Source organism: Odocoileus virginianus, chromosome 31, assembly GCF_023699985.2.
Source record: "Odocoileus virginianus isolate 20LAN1187 ecotype Illinois chromosome 31, Ovbor_1.2, whole genome shotgun sequence".
Taxonomy (NCBI): Eukaryota; Metazoa; Chordata; class Mammalia; order Artiodactyla; family Cervidae; genus Odocoileus; species Odocoileus virginianus.
This window is the reverse complement of record NC_069704.1, coordinates 27,874,997-27,893,189: the sequence shown is the minus strand read 5'-3', so window position 1 is coordinate 27,893,189 and position 18,193 is coordinate 27,874,997. Positions and strand designations below refer to the sequence as shown.

At 41.3% G+C, this 18,193-nt stretch overlaps 1 protein-coding gene across 3 annotated transcripts in view; it reads right to left on the bottom strand.

Annotated features, from left to right (window-relative positions):
- Positions 1 to 16,994, bottom strand: part of SLC35D2 (solute carrier family 35 member D2) — a 54,764-nt gene extending 37,770 nt beyond the window's left edge. For 2 of the 3 annotated variants that reach the window (XM_020888980.2, XM_070459498.1), the window contains exons 1-3: positions 16,816 to 16,994; positions 7,781 to 7,814; positions 5,835 to 5,921 (exon numbers count right to left, since the gene is read on the bottom strand). In XM_020888980.2, coding sequence (XP_020744639.2) covers positions 5,835 to 5,921; positions 7,781 to 7,814; positions 16,816 to 16,967 — 273 coding nt within the window. In that variant the 5' untranslated portion in view covers positions 16,968 to 16,994. Of the gene's footprint in view, positions 1 to 5,834; positions 5,922 to 7,780; positions 7,815 to 8,328; positions 8,375 to 16,815 lie in introns of those variants that run through there. The other variant, XM_070459499.1, reaches the window with a different exon arrangement.
- Between the last annotated feature and the right edge of the window lie 1,199 nt (positions 16,995 to 18,193).

The window sequence follows — 18,193 nt, the reverse complement described above, 5'->3', positions numbered from 1 at the left end:
GCTCTGTGCTTCCATTGCAGGGTGCACGGGTTCGATCCCTGGTCAGGGAACTAAGATTCCCACATGCTGTGCAGCGGGACAAAAAACAAACAAACAAACAAACACCTAGGCACCTAATCATACAGTCTCAAAATACAGGAAACAAAACAAAAAAAACCTAACAAATCCCAAGAGAAACAGACAAATCCATAATCAGAGATAATGGCTGTAACAGTATCTCCATTCTCACACACTCTTAAAATGTGACTTTGATACTCCTTTCCACCCAGAGGTGGGCTTCCCTTGTGGCTCAGCTGCTAAAGAAACCGCCTGCAATGCGGGAGACTTGGGTTCGATCCCTGGGTGGGAAAGATCCTCTGGAGAACTGAAAGGCTACTCATTCCAGTATTCTGGCCTGGAGAATTCCATGGATTGTATAGTCCATGAAGCCTCGAAGAGTCAAACACAACTGAGCCACTTTCTCTTTCCATCCAGAAGTAGGGTCTACGTCCTAACAGCAAAAGGTAACTAGAACATAGATAAAAGGCATCTCAAATAAACCTCCAGCAAACAACATACTTAATGGTGAAATATTAAAAGCTTTCCCTTTGAGATCAGACAAAAATTCCCAGTATTTACATTTCTAACACTGAATTGTAGGTCATATGCTGTACAGGAAAGCAAGTAAAAGAAATGAAAGAATGTTGCAGATACAAAAACAATATACAAAAGAAAGATGAACATGTGTACCTGAGAAATGGACTATTTCGTGCTAGATCACTAAACAAAGGTCATCAGCTATTGTAGCCACCACCTATCAGCCACAGTCTATGGTGAGCTGGTGAGACCTGAGGGAATTCAGGAAGGAAAGAAAACCTGACATATGGGAGCCATCAGACTGCAGTTGCTCCCACATGAGACTTAAGGAAATTTAGGATATGAAAAGAGGATACTGGCCCAGATAGCTGAGATGCACATCAAAGGAATGACTTCCAAGCCCAGATTTTGCATCTTCTTGTACACAGAAAAGTGCTATATACCTTAAGTTAACATATTTGATTTTCTTTAATTAACAGGACTTGTTTGAAGTTCAGACTATCTTCAATTTGTTGCAGAACTCCTATATGTCCTAACTCCCTGACTCAATTCCTCAGAGTGGTTCTCTCAAGATTACTTGAGATGCTGCCTCTCAGGCTTGAAGTCCTAAAAATTTCGGCCGAATAAACTACAATTCAGAAATTTAAGGTTTGTGAACAATTTTAAGTCAACATACCTCTAACTTTCCAAATAATCTTTTGTTGCCCATGCCTTGCAGCATGTGGGATCTTAGTTCCCTGACCAGGGATCAAACCTATGCCATCTGCAATGGAACTGCAGAATCCTAACACAGGACATCAGGAAATTTCCCTGTTTACATGATATATGCAACAACAACAACAACAAAATCTACTTCCAACAAAAAATATTAGAACTCTATGGCAGCCTACTCCAGTATTCTTGCCTGGAGAATTCCATGGACAGACGAGCCTGGAGGGCTATAGTTCATGGGGTTGCAGAGTCAGACATGACTGAGCAACTAACACACGCACATATATAGAGAGAATTATAAAACTTTACCGAGGGCAATTTAAAGGGGAGTATGTGCTTTCGTGGTGGCTCAGATGGTAAAGAATCTGCCTGCAATGCAGGAAGCTTAGGTTTGATCCCTGGATCAGGAAGATCCCCTAAAGAACGGAATGGCAACCCAGTTCAGTATTCTTGCCTAGAGAATTCCATGGACAGAGGAGCCTGGCGGGCTTCAATCTGTGTGGTCACAAAGAGATGGACACAACTGAGTGACCAATACTTTCACTTTTATGTACACCATGTACATAGATTGTAAGATTCAACACTTTAAAGATGTCAATTCACTCCAAATTGCTTTAGAGCTTCAATGCAATCCCAATTAAAATCCAAACAGGTTATTTTTCCTGAAACTTGACAATGTGCTTCTAATATTCATCCACAAATGTGAAGAATGAAGAATTCAGGAGATAAAGACTTGCTCTATCAGACAGCAAGACTTTGCATAATGAAAGTGAAAGTCTCTCAGTTGTGTCCGACTCTTTGTGACCCCATGGACTGTATAGTCCCTGGAATTCTCCAGGCCAGAATACTGGAATGGGCAGCCTTTCCCTTCTCCAGGGGATCTTCCCAACCCAGGGATCAAACCTAGGTCTCCCGCATTACAGGTGGATTCTTTACCAGCTGAGCCTCAAGGGACTTTGCATAAAGCAATAGTAATTTTGACTGTGAGGTAACAGTGCAGAAACACAGACAATTGAAAAAGCACAGGAGCCCAGAAACAACAGTATCATGATATAAGTGGCACAACATTAAGGATAAACTTTTCAGCTGATTCTGTGACAACTGACTACCTAATTGGAAAAAAATAAATGAAATTGGACCAGTACCTCGTACCATTCACAAAAATCAACTCCAAACAGATTAAAAACCTAATTCTGAAAAACAATATACTTTTTATCTGGAAAAATATCTTTATAATCTCAGGATGGGGAAGAATTTCCTTAGTAAGAAAAATAGTGATTAATTATTAAGGAAGACTGATGAAATATAACTGTTTTAAAATTAAGATTCTTTCAGTTCTAATGAGATGGATGAAACTGGAGCCCATTATACAGAGCAAAGTAAGCCAGAAAGATAAAGACCATTACAGTATACTAACACATATATATGGAATTTAGAAAGATAGTAATGATAACCCTATATGCAAAACAGAAAAAGAGACTCAGATGTATAGAACAGACTTGTGGACTCTGTGGGAGAAGGCGAGGGTGGGATGTTTCAAGAGAACAGCATTGAAACATGTATATTATCTAGGGTGAAACAGATCACCAGCCCAGGTTGGATGCATGAGACAAGTGCTCGGGCCTGGTGCACTGGGAAGACCCAGAGGGATCGGGTGGAGAGGAAGGTGGGAGGGGGGACCGGGACGGGGAATACATGTAAATCCATGGCTAATTCATTTCAATGTATGACAAAAACCACTGCAATGTTGTAAAGTAATTAGCCTCCAACTAATAAAAATAAATGGAAAAAATAATAATAATAAAATTAAGATTCTTTTTCATGATAATGAATACATGATAAAGAGATACAAGATAAATACATAATAAAGAAAATAAAAAGACATGCCACAGAAGGGGAAAATATATTTGTAATGTTACAATAACTAACAAGAGGACTATCATCAATATATTTTTAATACTTTTTTTTAACTCCTACACATTTCAGTAAGAAAAAGACATAAACCCAACAGAAAAATGGGCACAAGTCTTAACAAGTACTTCACAGAAGAGAATATTCATATGGGCACTAAAAAATGAAAAGGCACTCAACCTCATTTAATAACCAGGGAAATGCAAATAAAAGCCAAGAAGATGTCATTACACACCCAGCATTGGCAAGAATCAGGAGCAATAGGGACTTCCATACACTTTTGTCAGGAGTGTGAATTGGTACAACCACTTGGGAGAACAGTTTGCCATTATCTTTTCAAGGTGACAATATGCTCACTCTCAGTTCAGTTCAGTTCAGTCGCTCAGTCGTGTCCGACTCTTTGCGACCCCATGAATCGCAGCACGCCAGGCCTCCCTGTCCATCACTAACTCCCGGAGTTTACTCAGACTCATGCCCATCGAGTCGGTGATGCCATCCAGCCATCTCATCCTCTGTCGTCCCCTTCTCCTCCTGCCCCCAATCCCTCCCAGCATCAGGGTCTTTTCCAATGAGTCAACTCTTCGCATGAGGTGGCCAAAGCATTGGAGTTTCAGCTTCAGCATCAGTCCTTCCAATGAACACCCAGGACTGATCTTGAAGATGGACTGGTTGGATCTCCTTGCAGTCCAAGGGACTCTCAAGAGTCTTCTCCGACGCCACAGTTCAAAAGCATCACTCTAGGAGTCAGCAATTTCACTTCATGACAAGCCTCCCAAAGAAACTACATGCACATGTGCTGTTTTGGACTGAACTGTGTCTGCTCTAAACTCACATCTTGAAGCCCTAGACCCCAGGTGACTGCAGATAGAGATAGGGCCTGGAAGGAGGTAATTAAGGTTAAGTGAGCTAATAAGTGTGGGGTCCTAATCCAATAGGACCTGTGTCCTTATAAGATGAGTAGAGTGCATAGGCACAGCATAAAGGCCACATGAGGTCACAGTGAGAAGGCAGCTGTCTATATGCCAAGGAGAGAACTCTTACCAGAAACCAACCCTATCAGCACTTTTATCTTGGACTTCCTGCCTCCAGAAGTGTGAGAAAATAAATTCCTTTTTCTTAAGCCACCTAGTCTATGGTATTTTGTGATGGGAGCCTTATCTGGCTAATACATCTGCATCAAGATCCAACTCTCAGTACATTTAGAACAGTACTTTTTATTTTTCTAGTGCCCAAACCAGAAACAACTCCAATTACCATAAACAGTAAAACAGATAAATTATATTTATATAATGAAAATAAAAGAATACAGCTACACACAACAATGTAGATGAATCTTACCATCATAATAAAGTGAAAGCAAGATACAAAAAAATGTATAGGTTAATTCCCTTTATATAACCTCCAAAAACAGGCAAAACTAAATTCAAGCATACATACAAACTTAGAAAACTTACAAAGAACTCAAGAAAATCATTACGACAAAAGTCAGAATAGTAGGTAAGGATTCTGTGACCCCATCTCGTGACCTACGTAATGACTACAAGGGTAATTATTCATTCAATTACACATTCATGGATGATGCCTTTTTTTCCTATGTCTAGACATTTCACAATTGTTTAAAGCAATTAAAACTATATCATAAACTAAGTGTAGGCAAGCCCAACAATATTCTGATTTTTCTTATGATGACTGGGTTAATACCTTTCCTACACTTCAGTGGTTTGTTTTTCTCTGTGTGGATGTCCCTAATTATTGATGCTGTAAGCATGTTTAGTCATCCTGATGAATAATCCAGAGCTAGATGCCAATGTTTTTCCAAGCCTTAGAGACATGGAGTGAACAAACCATCTGAGCTCTTTACTTTCAAGGAACTGCAATCTGATTTAACCTCCCTAAATCCAAAAATGTCACCATGATCCATTTAATACCACCGGTCGCAGGGGATTGTTCTAGGAATTAAATGTCTGGCCTCATGCCTGGCACCTAGCAACTGTTCAATAAAATTAGTTCCATTCCACATACCCAGGAAGAAATGGCAGGTCTCATGTTTGTAGTTCTACCATGGGGGGAGGTGGGGGGGGGGGGCTATGTATATCAAATTGTATTTACTGTTTATTCCACTCACAGGTTTTAGCTACCCAAACTAAAAATGAAAATTTAAAGCAGGGATCAACAAACTGGGAGCGCCCGAGAGATAAATCTAATTCATCTTCTATTTATGCAAATAAAGTTTTATTAGAACACAACTACATCAATTCATTTATACACATATCACATATCATCTACAGCTGCTTTCAAAGTACAGAGCTGAATAGCTGTAAGAGAGATAGTCTGGCCCACAGAGTCTAATTATTTGCCATCTGGTCCTTTACCAAACAACCTTGACAATTTCTGTTAGAGAGTTTTGCTATTTCAGAAGACACATAGTATTTATTTAATATCTATTGCTAAGCACACACTTTTACTATCATGTTACATTAGTGGACCACTGAATGATATGAAATCTTTATTAAAAAGTTTCTGAACAGCAGGAAGCACAGGGTATATGGAAATGGATCTGTACTCTAAGATCAATTTGTAATTTTATAGCATTTTCACATCTTCCAACATAATTACATGTACTTTCCATCACATACCTTTGTAGGAATTTTCTTGTCAAAATCAGGAAAGTGAATTATTTTATTTAGCTTGGACACGTATAGTATCATTATGGTAACTGCCATCTAAAGAAAAGGGAAGAGAAAAACTTCAGCAAAATATCTAGAAAGACTATTTGAGGTACAAATACATCATCAGAAGAAAAGATTCACCAAAAACATATGTATGTGAAAAATCTATTTTCTAGGTTCCAAAAAAATTATTATTCCTTAAAATATTAACTTTTTTTGTCACTGCATAGATTGCATTAGAACTATAGGCAAAAAGTATAATATCAAATAGACTCACACATATACACGTGATCTCAAGTGGCTTAAGGAAGAAGAACAGGGAAGAATCAATGGTGTGCCCCAAACAGACCAGCGTGACCACAGTCAGTGAGGCTGCCTATTGATCCTAGACGGTACCTCCCATGTTCTGAGCATATGGTCACCTTCCCCCACAAAGTAAGTGTTGGGGTGAAACAAGGTGGGGAAAGGAGGCAAACTCCACACATAAACATGTTTTGTAAAGTACACAATTTCTATAACACAGAACACATTTTCTCTCCACCTAGCCAGTATTACAAAAAATATCTCATTCAAATGCTATTCAGCTGGTTTACACCAGGTATATCAGAAATACTCCAGATTATTATTTTGAAATAAAAAGTTTGAATATCATCTTTCTATGCAAATTTTAGAACTTATTCACTTTTCTCCATATTAGGATGCAAAAACACAAGGACTCCTTCAACATGATTATTGTCCTAAACCTCAAGCCCGAGTGTACAGATACTTACGATAGATTAACATAACTCAAGCCCACTCTGAATAATAATTGTAGTTTGTATTTATGACTTACTTTATAATTCTTAACAGAAATATACCAACACTATGTAAATTATTCTGCAATTCAAGTTTTTAAAATTTGGTCTACTGACTTCTTCCCTTACAAACTGCAAATCAGAAAGGTTTTTTCCTTAATTGAGTACAAGACACTGGATGTATTTGCCTTGGGCATTTCATAGGGAGTATTACCACATACTATTGATTTTTTAAAGTACTTCTTTAAACATATTTTCACACTGAACCATAAAGAGATATTTTTTATTACCTTAAGGAAACACTGTTTCCTTGTTATTTTTTCACCCTAAAATGATGTGCAAAGAGTATCTTATTAGCAAAACATTTAACTAGAATAATGTTTATTTGTATAAATTCCAGATTCACAATTTAAAATTTAGTTAACAGATATAATTTTTATAATTTTTTCTCCTTGTAAACTAAAGAAAAACAAAAAAAACCTTCAGTACCTGTTAACATTTGTCTACTAAAAATCACTAGCATATGATTAAAAAAATGTAAGCAAGTCACAAAATAATATTAATGGAAAATTTCAGAAACAGCCAAGTGTGGGTAAGTTTGAAAGTTTATCCAAGCTTACCCTTACACTTGAGAACAAACATCACGAAGTTTAGGAAGGAAACTGTAAACCTGTTTCGTTTGGCCGATAGGCAAGTTTATGAAAAAATATGAATCTGTTGCCACCATTTACAAATTGGGAGGTTTGCTGTGAAAATAAAATTTCCCTGATTCCTAGTGAGCCTCACCTCATCTCCCCAATCCTTTTCTTAAATAAGCACAGTGACTTCAACTGTGCACACTCATCTGTAACCCAGCAGACCTTGGAGGCTTCCAGTCTGCCGCCCCCTTACTTTAGAGTAATTAAATTCTATTAAGGAAGTTTCCCCTACAAATACAACTGTTCCTAAATTGTAAAATGAAATAAAATGTATCAATACTTCACCTTGTCTCATCCAAAGTACCACAGTCCTCTGCCAACTGAACAAATTCGTAAACCACAGTCTTAAACAAAAGCACTTACAATTTCATCATATGTACTAACAAATAATTAAGAGGTTAATTTATCTTTTTTCACTTACCTGTCCAACTCCAAGAACAATTGGTGATGGGAAACTACAAAGAATACAGAATAACAAATAATTTTAGCAACTGATGAAAAAATTTTGAAAACAATATATAACAGAACGACAGGGGTTATTAAAAGGTTATGTTATTAAAAGCTTATTAAACTTATTAAAAGGTTATTAAAAGGTCTTAGACTATTTTTTCTGTCTTAGTGAAAACATCAAATTTGTTCATTGCTCATTTCTTTTCCATTTTTTAAACTGATCATTGCTAAACTAGGCAAACTTCTATTGCTCCTTGAAGCAGACTGTCATATTAACAAACAACACAGTTGTATATGTAGAAAGCCAAAGTAATTGGGGGATAAATGACTAGAATTAATAAATAACTTTAGCAAAGTTACTGTATAAAAGATGAACATGTGAAAAAAATCACTTCTAGGTCTATATATCATAAAGACACAAAGAACATAATAATTTTAAAGGTATTCACTTGCAATAGCACCCAAAGACATCAAATAATACTAACTGGGTATTTTATGGTAATAAAAAATTATTTTTACCTTTTTAAGCATGAAATGATATTGCTGTGTGGTTTTTTTTTTTAACAAAATAGTCCTTCTTACCCTTTAGAAATTCATAATAATCTGGGGGGAGATGTTGGAATTAAGAAGAGGAGAGATATGTCACAAGCTTGTTGAAACTGGATGATGGCTACAAAAAGATTCATTACACTGGTTTCCTTTCTTCAAGATAATATACCCAGGTACAAATCTAATAAAATATTTCCAAGAACTACCTCTACATAGAAAACTATAAATCTGTATTTAAAAAATGAAAGAAGCCCTAAATAAAGTTCATGGATTAGAATCCACATTGTAGTGAACAATTATCCACAAACTGATCTACAAAATCAAATCTTTCTTTACAAACAAGAATAGGTATTTTGTATTGACCCTAAAACTGAATTTCAAGGCAAAAGCAAACATGATCTAAGATAATCATGAAGAAAAAAATGTTGGAGGACTGATTCTGCTGGATGCCAGTATTCTCTCTTTCGTTTTTTTTGGCTGCAACATGCTGGAATCCTAGTTCCCAGACCAGGGATTGAACTCATTCTCTGCAGTGGAATCACGGAGCCCTAACCACTGGACCACCAGGGAATTTCCCAGGATTGATTTTAAATTCACAACAAATGAGAGAGTGTGGTATTTGCACAATGATATTCTAACCAGACAATGAAAGAGAACAGAGATCAGGACAGATACACACCTACATGGAAACCTGATTCCTGACAAAGATGACCATACAGAGCAGTAGGGAAAAGACAGTCGGTCTTTTAACAAATGGCAGCAGGCAACTGGATACAGAATCTTACTCCCTACCTAAAACCATACTTAACAAGACAGCACATCCAGGCTCACTCACTCTCCGGCCCTTCACTGGCTCCCAGTCATTCTGTCCAGCTACTAAAAAGAGGGACTATCACTCAAAAAACCACCACCACCACCACTACCACCTCATCCCCTAAGCTGCATATTACCGGGAAACACCTATCTCAGATAGGGTGAGAAGAGAATAAGGAACAAACCTACCTTGTCAGAGAAAACAGAATGACTGGACAGCACCACCATGAAAATTAAATGTACTCTAATGGATGCCGGATGTGTCACCCAGACATCAGCTTCTGGACTGAAGCCCTCATCCCCCAGTTTCCCAAGAGCATCCTCAGCAGGAGAAAGTTGCCTTGCCAACAGCCCAGCCTGTGTTCCGAGCCTGCATGTCTGTGCAGAGGTATAAAGGCCAAGGGCCCTCGACCCAGTTCAAGACAACTCTGTTGAGCCCTTCCAGCTCCAGAGACCCTGGGATAAGGCTCTGTCGGGACGAAGCACAGCCTAGCTTCTCTCTCTACCTTCCTAACCTGCTTCCTCACTCTCCCACAGGAGTGGGTCCCAAGAGCACTGCCCAGTATCCTCACACCTGAGAGTCTCCTTGCCTAGGAATACAACCTGCAACATCAAGCAAAATAATAAGACTACAACATAAACAAACAGTAAAACAATGACAAAAGGCTTATGGAAGGAAGACAAAGAGCTCAGCCTAGAAGAGAATGTAACACAAGGAGAGAAGGCACCCTTTTAACTGTGTCCAGCTACGGAACACCTTAATAAGAAGATATCAACAAAACCAACAGCTCAAAATTGAGATAACAAAGGAAACTAGCGAGATGAAAAGGGAACCACGGGTCTAAGGAAACCAGCTGAGGAAGACACCATAACTGCCGTATGAGTAATTTAGAAACAATACAGAAGTAAATGACTGCTGCTGAAAAATGGACTACCAAGAGGAGGTGATCACAGTGAATGAACAGGAAAAAGATACATTCTCAAAGATAAACAGGTTTAGAAGATAGGTACCACCAGAAGGGGCTCATCTCTGTGCTGTTTTCTCTCAACAAAGAGAGAAAATAATTCAAAGATTAAACAGGCAAATTTGTTTCCTTGACATGAGGAAAATAAGCAACCTCTCCAGATCTAAAAGCACATTTGTTGCAGAAAAAGTTGTTAAGAATATTCAACACAATCAATACAGCAGTCATGAACTCTCCATAAAAACACGACCCTGCAATGGAATCCACCACTTAGGAGTCAAATCAAAATACTGAGCTCTGGAATGGAGACACCGCGATAAAAGGCTGCTGACTACTGTATTCATTTAACATAGACCAGATTCAAACAACTGTGGGATTATACTTACACAACAGGATGCTACACTGTAAAAGAAGACATGGAGGGGAGGGGAGATACGAAGAAGTACAGAGATGTCATGCTTCATAGCAGAGAAGCCATACACACAGTCAGAAACAGAAGAAATAGATTTGAAAGTCAACCACTCTTTTCATTCAACTCTAATTTCTCTTCTCTCCATTCAATTCAGTAAAAATGAAATTTCATACATACACGCAACTTGCAGCCCTCACCTTAAGCCTTCAAATGCAGCCAGAATGACTAATGGTATTACAACCCCTCATATGATGCCAGCTGAAATTTACAGGGTCCACTATCAGTATAAAGCCAGAAAAATGTTTAATCTGAATGTAATCAAGCCTTTAGATCTAACTTTCAGTTAAAAAAATAGAAAGTAAGTTAAGTGAGACTTCAAAAAATAAATCAAACAATCCATAATAGGGGACACTTTACAACACACCTGGGTCAGGCATTTCAAAGTCAATATCAAGGGGAAGTGGAGAAGGAAATGGCAACCCAGTCCAGTACTCTTGCCTGGGAAATCCATGGACAGAGGAGCCTGGTGGGCCGTAGTCCCTGGGGTCACAAAGAGTTGAACACCACTTAGCAACTAAACAACAACAATAATCAGAGCGAAGAGGTGCATGGGGAACTTTTCTAGATTAAAATAAACTAAAAAGACGTATCTGTATACACTGCATGAAGTTCAATTGGATCTTGATCCAAATGTTTAAAACAATCATAAAAACATCTTGAAGACAATTGGGATGACTATAGATTTGGTATTAGATTATTTTAGGAGATTACTGTTAAGTTTGCTAAGAGCAAAAATGATACTAATGTCAGAGAATATCCATATTTCAGGAGAGGTATGTTGAAATAGGGCATCCCAGGTGGTGCAGTGGTACATCCACCTGCCAAAGCAGGAGACACAGGATATGCGGCTTCCACCCCTGGGTCAGGAAGATACTCTAGAGGAGGAAATGGCAATCCACTCCAGTATTCTTGCCTGTGAGATCCCATGGACAGAGGAGCCTGGCAGGCTACAGTCCATGGGGTCACAAAGAGTCAGACACGACTGAACATGCACACACATGCACGTTGAAATATCTGAGAGTGCAGTGTCATGATGTATGAATGATGCATTCAGTGGTTCATGCGACCCCATAGATTGGAGCACACCAGGCTTCTCTTCCTCCAAAATGTATCACAGTTTGTTCAAATTCATGTCCACTGAGTCGGTGATTCTCTCTAACCATCTCATCCTCTGCCACTCTCTTCTCCTTTTGCCTTCTATCCTTCCCAGCATCAGGGTCTTTTCCAATGAGTCACCTCTTCGCATCATGTGGCCAAAGTATTGGAGCTTCAGCTTCAGCAAGAGTCCTTCCAGGGAATATTCAGGGTTGATTTTCTTTAAGATTGACTGTTTTGATGTCCTTGCAGTCCAAGGGACTCTCAAGAGTTTCCTCCAGCACCACAATTCAATAGCATCAATTCTTCAGCACTCAAATATAACAAAATGTTAATTACTTAATTTCAGTGGTATATGTACAGATGTTCAGTGTACTCTGCTTTCCACTTTCCTGTGTGCTTGAAACTTTACATAATAAAAAGTGGTAGAGGGACTTAAGTGTTAATTGCTCAGTAATGTCGAATTCTTTGTGACCCCATGGACTATAGTCTGCCAGACTCCTCTCTCCATGGGATTCTCCAGGCAAGAATACTGGAGTGGGTAACTATTCCATTCTCCAGGGGATCTTCCTGACCCAGGGATCAATCCTAAGTCTCCTGCACTGCAGGCAGATTCTCTACCATTTGAACCACCAGGAAAGCTCAGAGGGACCTTGGTGATCCTCAAACAATTGAATAATTAAATGAAAGTGCTCACTCATTTCCCACTCCTTTTTGAATTAAAGAAAATAATTTGTAAAGAAATGAGCAAATAAGTAGCTATATCTATAAACATACTTTATACAAAAAGTAATTCAACCTGTCTTTCTCCAATCCATCCATTTATCTAAAAGATGTCTGAAGTTATTGCCTAATGTCAACTATAGTAATTTTTTAAATTTTACTCTAATATTTTTCTCTTGTTTGAATTCTTTATAATGATCACACAGAATGACTTTTCTTTTAAAAAATTCAAAATATTGATTCTAGATAGTGGGAATATGAACAATTATTATTATCATCTTCTTTGTACATTTGTGTGTTTAAGCAACACCCAATTTTTTAACTGAATTATTTTTGGAGTGAATGCAAGGAAGTGAAGATAGTATGTGTACACAACCTTTTAAAGTCTAACTCTGAAAGGATCAGAGAAACGAGCACCCACGTGGATCAAGGGAGGGTTATTTTTGCTTGAGAAACCTAAACATGCTTTAAGCTGACAGAGAGAGGCAGCTGATGCAGCAATGAGGAGGATAATGAAAGGAGCAGGAAGGAGGGACATCCAGAAATGGGGAGCTGGGCCCTCCACAGGAATAAAGCCCTCCCTCCATCACAGCAGAAAGGGGACCTCATCTGACAGTTTCTATTTCCCTCAATGAAGTACCAGAGGAGAGTGGAGGATGGAGGTGTGGAAGGTTTCAGGGTAGAAGAGAAAGCAGGAAGGAGACATTTCTGAGACAAGGAAAGCAAGGCTCCAGAAGAAACTAGAGGGTGGTAGAAGAGCTGGTTTTGAGGTTTGTGATCATCAAATTAAAGTCAACCCAGCCACACCCAAAGTGATTTTTCTCCCCGGACAGTCAGAGCTGTTCAATGCTGAAGGAAAGTTGCAAAAGGTAGGCTGTGTGAGATAAGTACCAGCCAAGGCAAGAGCTGGGAAGGAGTCTTAGGGGCTTCCAGGGAGGGGCCCACCGGCTGGACCAGGAGAGAAGGGACGCCTGGAGGGTGGAGGTGGCAGAAATACCTGGGCTGCAGCACTAAACATGAATATCCTGTACCAGGACTGGAGTGGCTGGCAGGGTCACACTGAGCACATGGCCCTAGGAGTGACACCGGATGTGGGACAAGATGGGCTTTGAGGGTTCAGCACATGGAGCACGAAGTCTTGAGGGCTTAAGAGTCTGGGTGGACAGAAAGACCAGGACTCCACTAAAGGAGCCACAGACGCTTAGGAGGCACATAGAGAGGATAGAAGGAGTGCTAAGCCTGGACTCTCCGCAGAGCAGAGCAGTGGGAGCTACGAGGCCTCAACCCCACCTCCTGGCAACAGGTGGGGCACGACCAGGATCCAGCTCCTTCCCAGGAGCCCAATGGAGCAGTGTCTTTAGGAGAGAGCCAGTTTTCATCAGAGTATGAGAAAATTCAGTTCAGTTCAGTCACTCAGTCGTATCCGACTCTTTGCGACCCCATGGACTGTAGCCTACCAGGCTCCTCCATCCATGGGACTTTCCAGGCAATAGTACTGGAGTGGGTTGCCATTTCCTTCTCCAGGGGATCTTCCCGACCCAGGGATCAAACCCGGATCTCTCACATTGTAGACAGACGCTTTACCATCTGAGCCACCAGGAGAAAATTAGGAGTTGTTTTTGATTTTTAGTATAAACTTCCAGTTCCCACCACTGGAGCCTCTGATTCAATAGCTCCAAAAACAAACTCTCCTAGGGATTCACATTACCAAGCAAGTTTGAAAATGACTGTGTTAAGTGATCTCAAAGCCCTGGATTGCATAAACAAACAGCAAGTACCAAGCACATACCTGTTGAACTAAATACAACTAAGTTTACACTTTGTATTAAGCATTATTCGTAAAATCATGCATGGCAGAGAACAGTATTAAAATAGTAACAAAAAAACAAAACGACTGAGACTGCCTGCACAAGCCTCATGAATGTGACTCCAAAGAACCACTACTGTTCTTCTTCCTGTTGGAGTGAGAGGGAGAAGAATCTAGGGGACAAGATGGGCTTTGAAGGTTCAGCGCTAGAGTTCCTCTTTGTAGCGTCTCCTGAGCTTCTGTGGCTCATTTAAAGGAGCCCTGGTCTTTCTCTCCACCCTTCAGGACTTCGGGCTACATGCGCTGAACCATCAAAGCCCATCTTGTCCCCCAGATTCTTTTCCTTCTCACTCCAACAGGGTCTGACTCCAAGTCCTTCCAAAGCTCTCTCCGTCCAACCAGGTAAATTTAGCAAGTCAATGACCTAAGACTAACATATAATTAAGACCACTCATCAGTCTGGGACTCCAACCAGACATAATCTACTCAAATTGGAAGACAAAAAAATATTCCCTGAGCTACATCCCCATAATCCTGTGACCTAGGTAACTACAAAAAGTTCTTCCTTCTACCCAATAACACAACATTCTATCCTCAAACAGTTAATGTCTGGATCAGATTTCTATGGCTTATTGTTATAACCTAACAACCCCAACCCTCTTCGCCTCAAAACATGCTCTGAAAGCATCCTGAGGTGAGAGACTAAACAATGTTTTTTGAACAGGGCTCTCCAACTGTGTATCACATTACGGAAATGTGAAACATATAAGGTTATAAGGAGCTTTGCCTTGCTGAGACAAAAACAATTTCCTCCTTCAATCATGGAACTCAAAATTTTAAAGACGGAAAGGTTACAGCAGGAGATGCCTCATATAATTCTTTCCAGTCAAACACTGTCCTTCATCTTCCAAGCACTTAACCAGTGTTTACCAGTCCCTGCTCCAACAAGAAGACGCATGTTTTTAGACTCATTGACTGTTCTGGTCAATGAGCACACTGCTCAGTCAAGAGCAGAAAGCAGAGATTTACCATCAAACTTCAACTGATGTATCTGTCAACCACTCCCCAAACGCCTATTAACAGCATTCTCTTTTTATGATAGGTGTTTATTGAATGTTATTGAATGAATGAAGGATCCGATCCTACCGATCCCAACACTGTCTCTCCTACCACTTGCTCATTCAGTTCTAGCCAGATCACCTTCTCTCTATTCCTCCAGTAGGCCAAGCTCATGCCCACTTCAGCCCATTTTCTTCCGTGTGGAATGCTCTCACCAACTACTCCACCCCAGGAACCCTCACAGCAAACCTGAAATCACCTTGCTTATTCATGAGCCCACCTGTTCACTGTCCTCCCTACCACTGATATGATAGGGGGCTCCACTGCAGGCTGCTTTGTGTTTTTTTCACAGCTGCTTCCCTGGTACCAGGCATTGGCACCTAGTAGCTGCCTGATAAATATCTGTTAGAGGTGGAACCAGCCAAGCTCACCTAGGTTTCAGCTTCTGCTAGTTTAAAATAAGGAGGCTGAAGACACTCTGAGGTTTCTTTGTTGTTGTTTAAGTAGTGTTCACTCTTTTCATGACCCCACGGACTGTAACCTGTCCGGCTCCCCTGTCCATCCGATTTCCCAGGCAAGACTGGAGTGGGTTGCCATTTCCTTCTCCAGGGTATCTTCCCCACCCAGGGAGGGAACCTCTGTCTCCTGCCCAAGCAGGATGATTCTTTACTACTGAGCTACCAGGGTAGTCCTTTGGACTCTTTATAAAATCCTGATTTTACATTCTTGTAGCACAGTATAGTTTACAAGGAGGCCTCACTTATGATAACTCATGCCGAGGTCTGGGAGATAATTTGCAGAGATGCAATTATCTGGTGGAGCTGGGTCTAAATTCACAGCGCTTTCGATGCCTATACAACCAAGGCAGAATTAAACAGGATTTTCTATCTTTACAAATAGGTTCAAGGAAACACAAATTTGCTGGTTTACTACATACTCATTAAAAAAAAAGAGAGAATATGAAACTTTGTTTTCTCCATTTTCCCATGAACATGCTGGTGATTTGAGAATGAATGATCAAACAATGCGAATAAACTCATCTACTCAGGACTCTTCTGATGGTTGAATAGCTAGACCTGTAGAAATAGCTTGCATTTGAAGGACACATTTGTTCGGATCGCTAGTTTCAGCTCACTGGTGCTCCTGAAAGCACAGGTGCGCTTCCTGTCCTGCAGCAGTAAGCCGCGGTAAGGTGCGCCCGCGCTGACTTGCTGGCCTGTGGTTTTGTTTCCAAACAGTGCGAAAGTCCGGACCCTGAATACGTGGCCCGTGCGCAGTGCACTGGCCGCCCAAATTGCTCCGGAGTTAGCGAGACTTCCCGCTCGCCGCTCCCCGCCACCCGCTGACCCGAGTGCGACCGAAGTGCACGAGGGCAGGCAGCCCCGCGGCTCTCCCCGGCTTCGGGACCTCCGGAGTCCGGCCAGCACCCGCTCCGCGCGGCGCCGGAGCGGGAAGGTCCCGGAGTCCCGCGGAGCAGCCGGGCGCCCCGCGGACTCCTCCCAGCCCCCAGGCTCCCGCCTCACCCGTAGGTGGTCAGCAGTGCCTTGTTGACCAGCACGAGGAGGAAGGAGCAGGTCCCGTAGAAGAGGGCCGACAGTAGCTTGGCCACCCGGGAAGGCAGCCGCGCGGAAGCGGGGTCCGCGCCCGCGCCCTCGGCCTGGCCGCCGGCCGTCATGTCCCGCGGCCGCCCGTCTGGGCCACCCTCGGGCCCGCGCCGCCCCAGTTCAGTCCCCGCCCCCAGCCAGCGCGGGAGGAGGCGCGGCCGAAACAGGAAGGGCCGCGGAGGGAACCCCACACGCCCCGCGCCCCGCCCCAAAGCTGCCCGTACGTAAGAGCGGGTTCGGCTCAAGTTCGTCGTCAAAGGCACCACCCTCTGACTCTTGCCTGGGTTTGGGAGAGTTTTTTAAAACCCTGTCTTCCTCTAAACTGCCGCCTTAGGGAGAAACGTTAAGGCTTAGGGTTTGTTTTGCCTTTTTTTTTCTTTTAATAGTATTTTCAGTCCTGGGTGTTCATTGGTAGGACTGCTGTTGAAGCTGAAACTCCAATACTTTGGCCACCTGATGAGAAGAGCTGACTCATTTGAAAAGACCCTGATGCTGGGAAAGATTGAGGGCAGGAGGAGAAGGGGACGACAGAGGATGAGATGGTTGGATGGCATCACAAACTCAATGGACATGGGTTTGGGTGGACTCCGGGAGTTGGTGATGGACAGGGAGGCCTGGCATGCTGCGGTTCATGGGGTTGCAAAGATTCAGACACGACTGAGCGACTGAACTGAACTGAAGATATGATGTGATGTTATTAGTTGCTCAGTGGTGTCCAACTCTTTGCGACCCCAGCTTTTAACAAATAACTAGCACTAAAAAAGCCAGAAAGGAAGTCTACATTACCCAAAACAGAAAAGGAATACACATGACTTTTAAAATAGAAAATAAATTCACTCAGGTTGAATCCAAAATCTGAAATTGGAAGTCATTTTGGTTAAGTTCCTCAAAAAGATCAACTAAGTTTCCAGTGTGTCCAAGAGTCTCCAACTAACTTTTGGCAACAAGACAGTTTTGGGTTTTTTTGGCCACACAAGGCATGTGGAATCTTAGTTCCTGAACTAGGGGTCAGCACCTGCCCCCCCTTTCATTGGAAGCCTGGAGTCTTAACCACTGGACCACAAGTACAAGACAGTATTTTAAAGTCACTTTTCAAGACAGTCTTAATCATATTTGCATTGAATTTGCTTCTGTGTACATACTTCCTAGAACTTAAGTCACTGTCAAAAATCTCATCCTTTCTGTGTTTAAACCACAACTGACACTGAAGAGTTGCTTGTGAAATTCTTTTGCACAAAGCCTGGACAGGCTGAAACCTTGCCACTGCAAATAACCAACTAAAGATCTACCAAAAAAT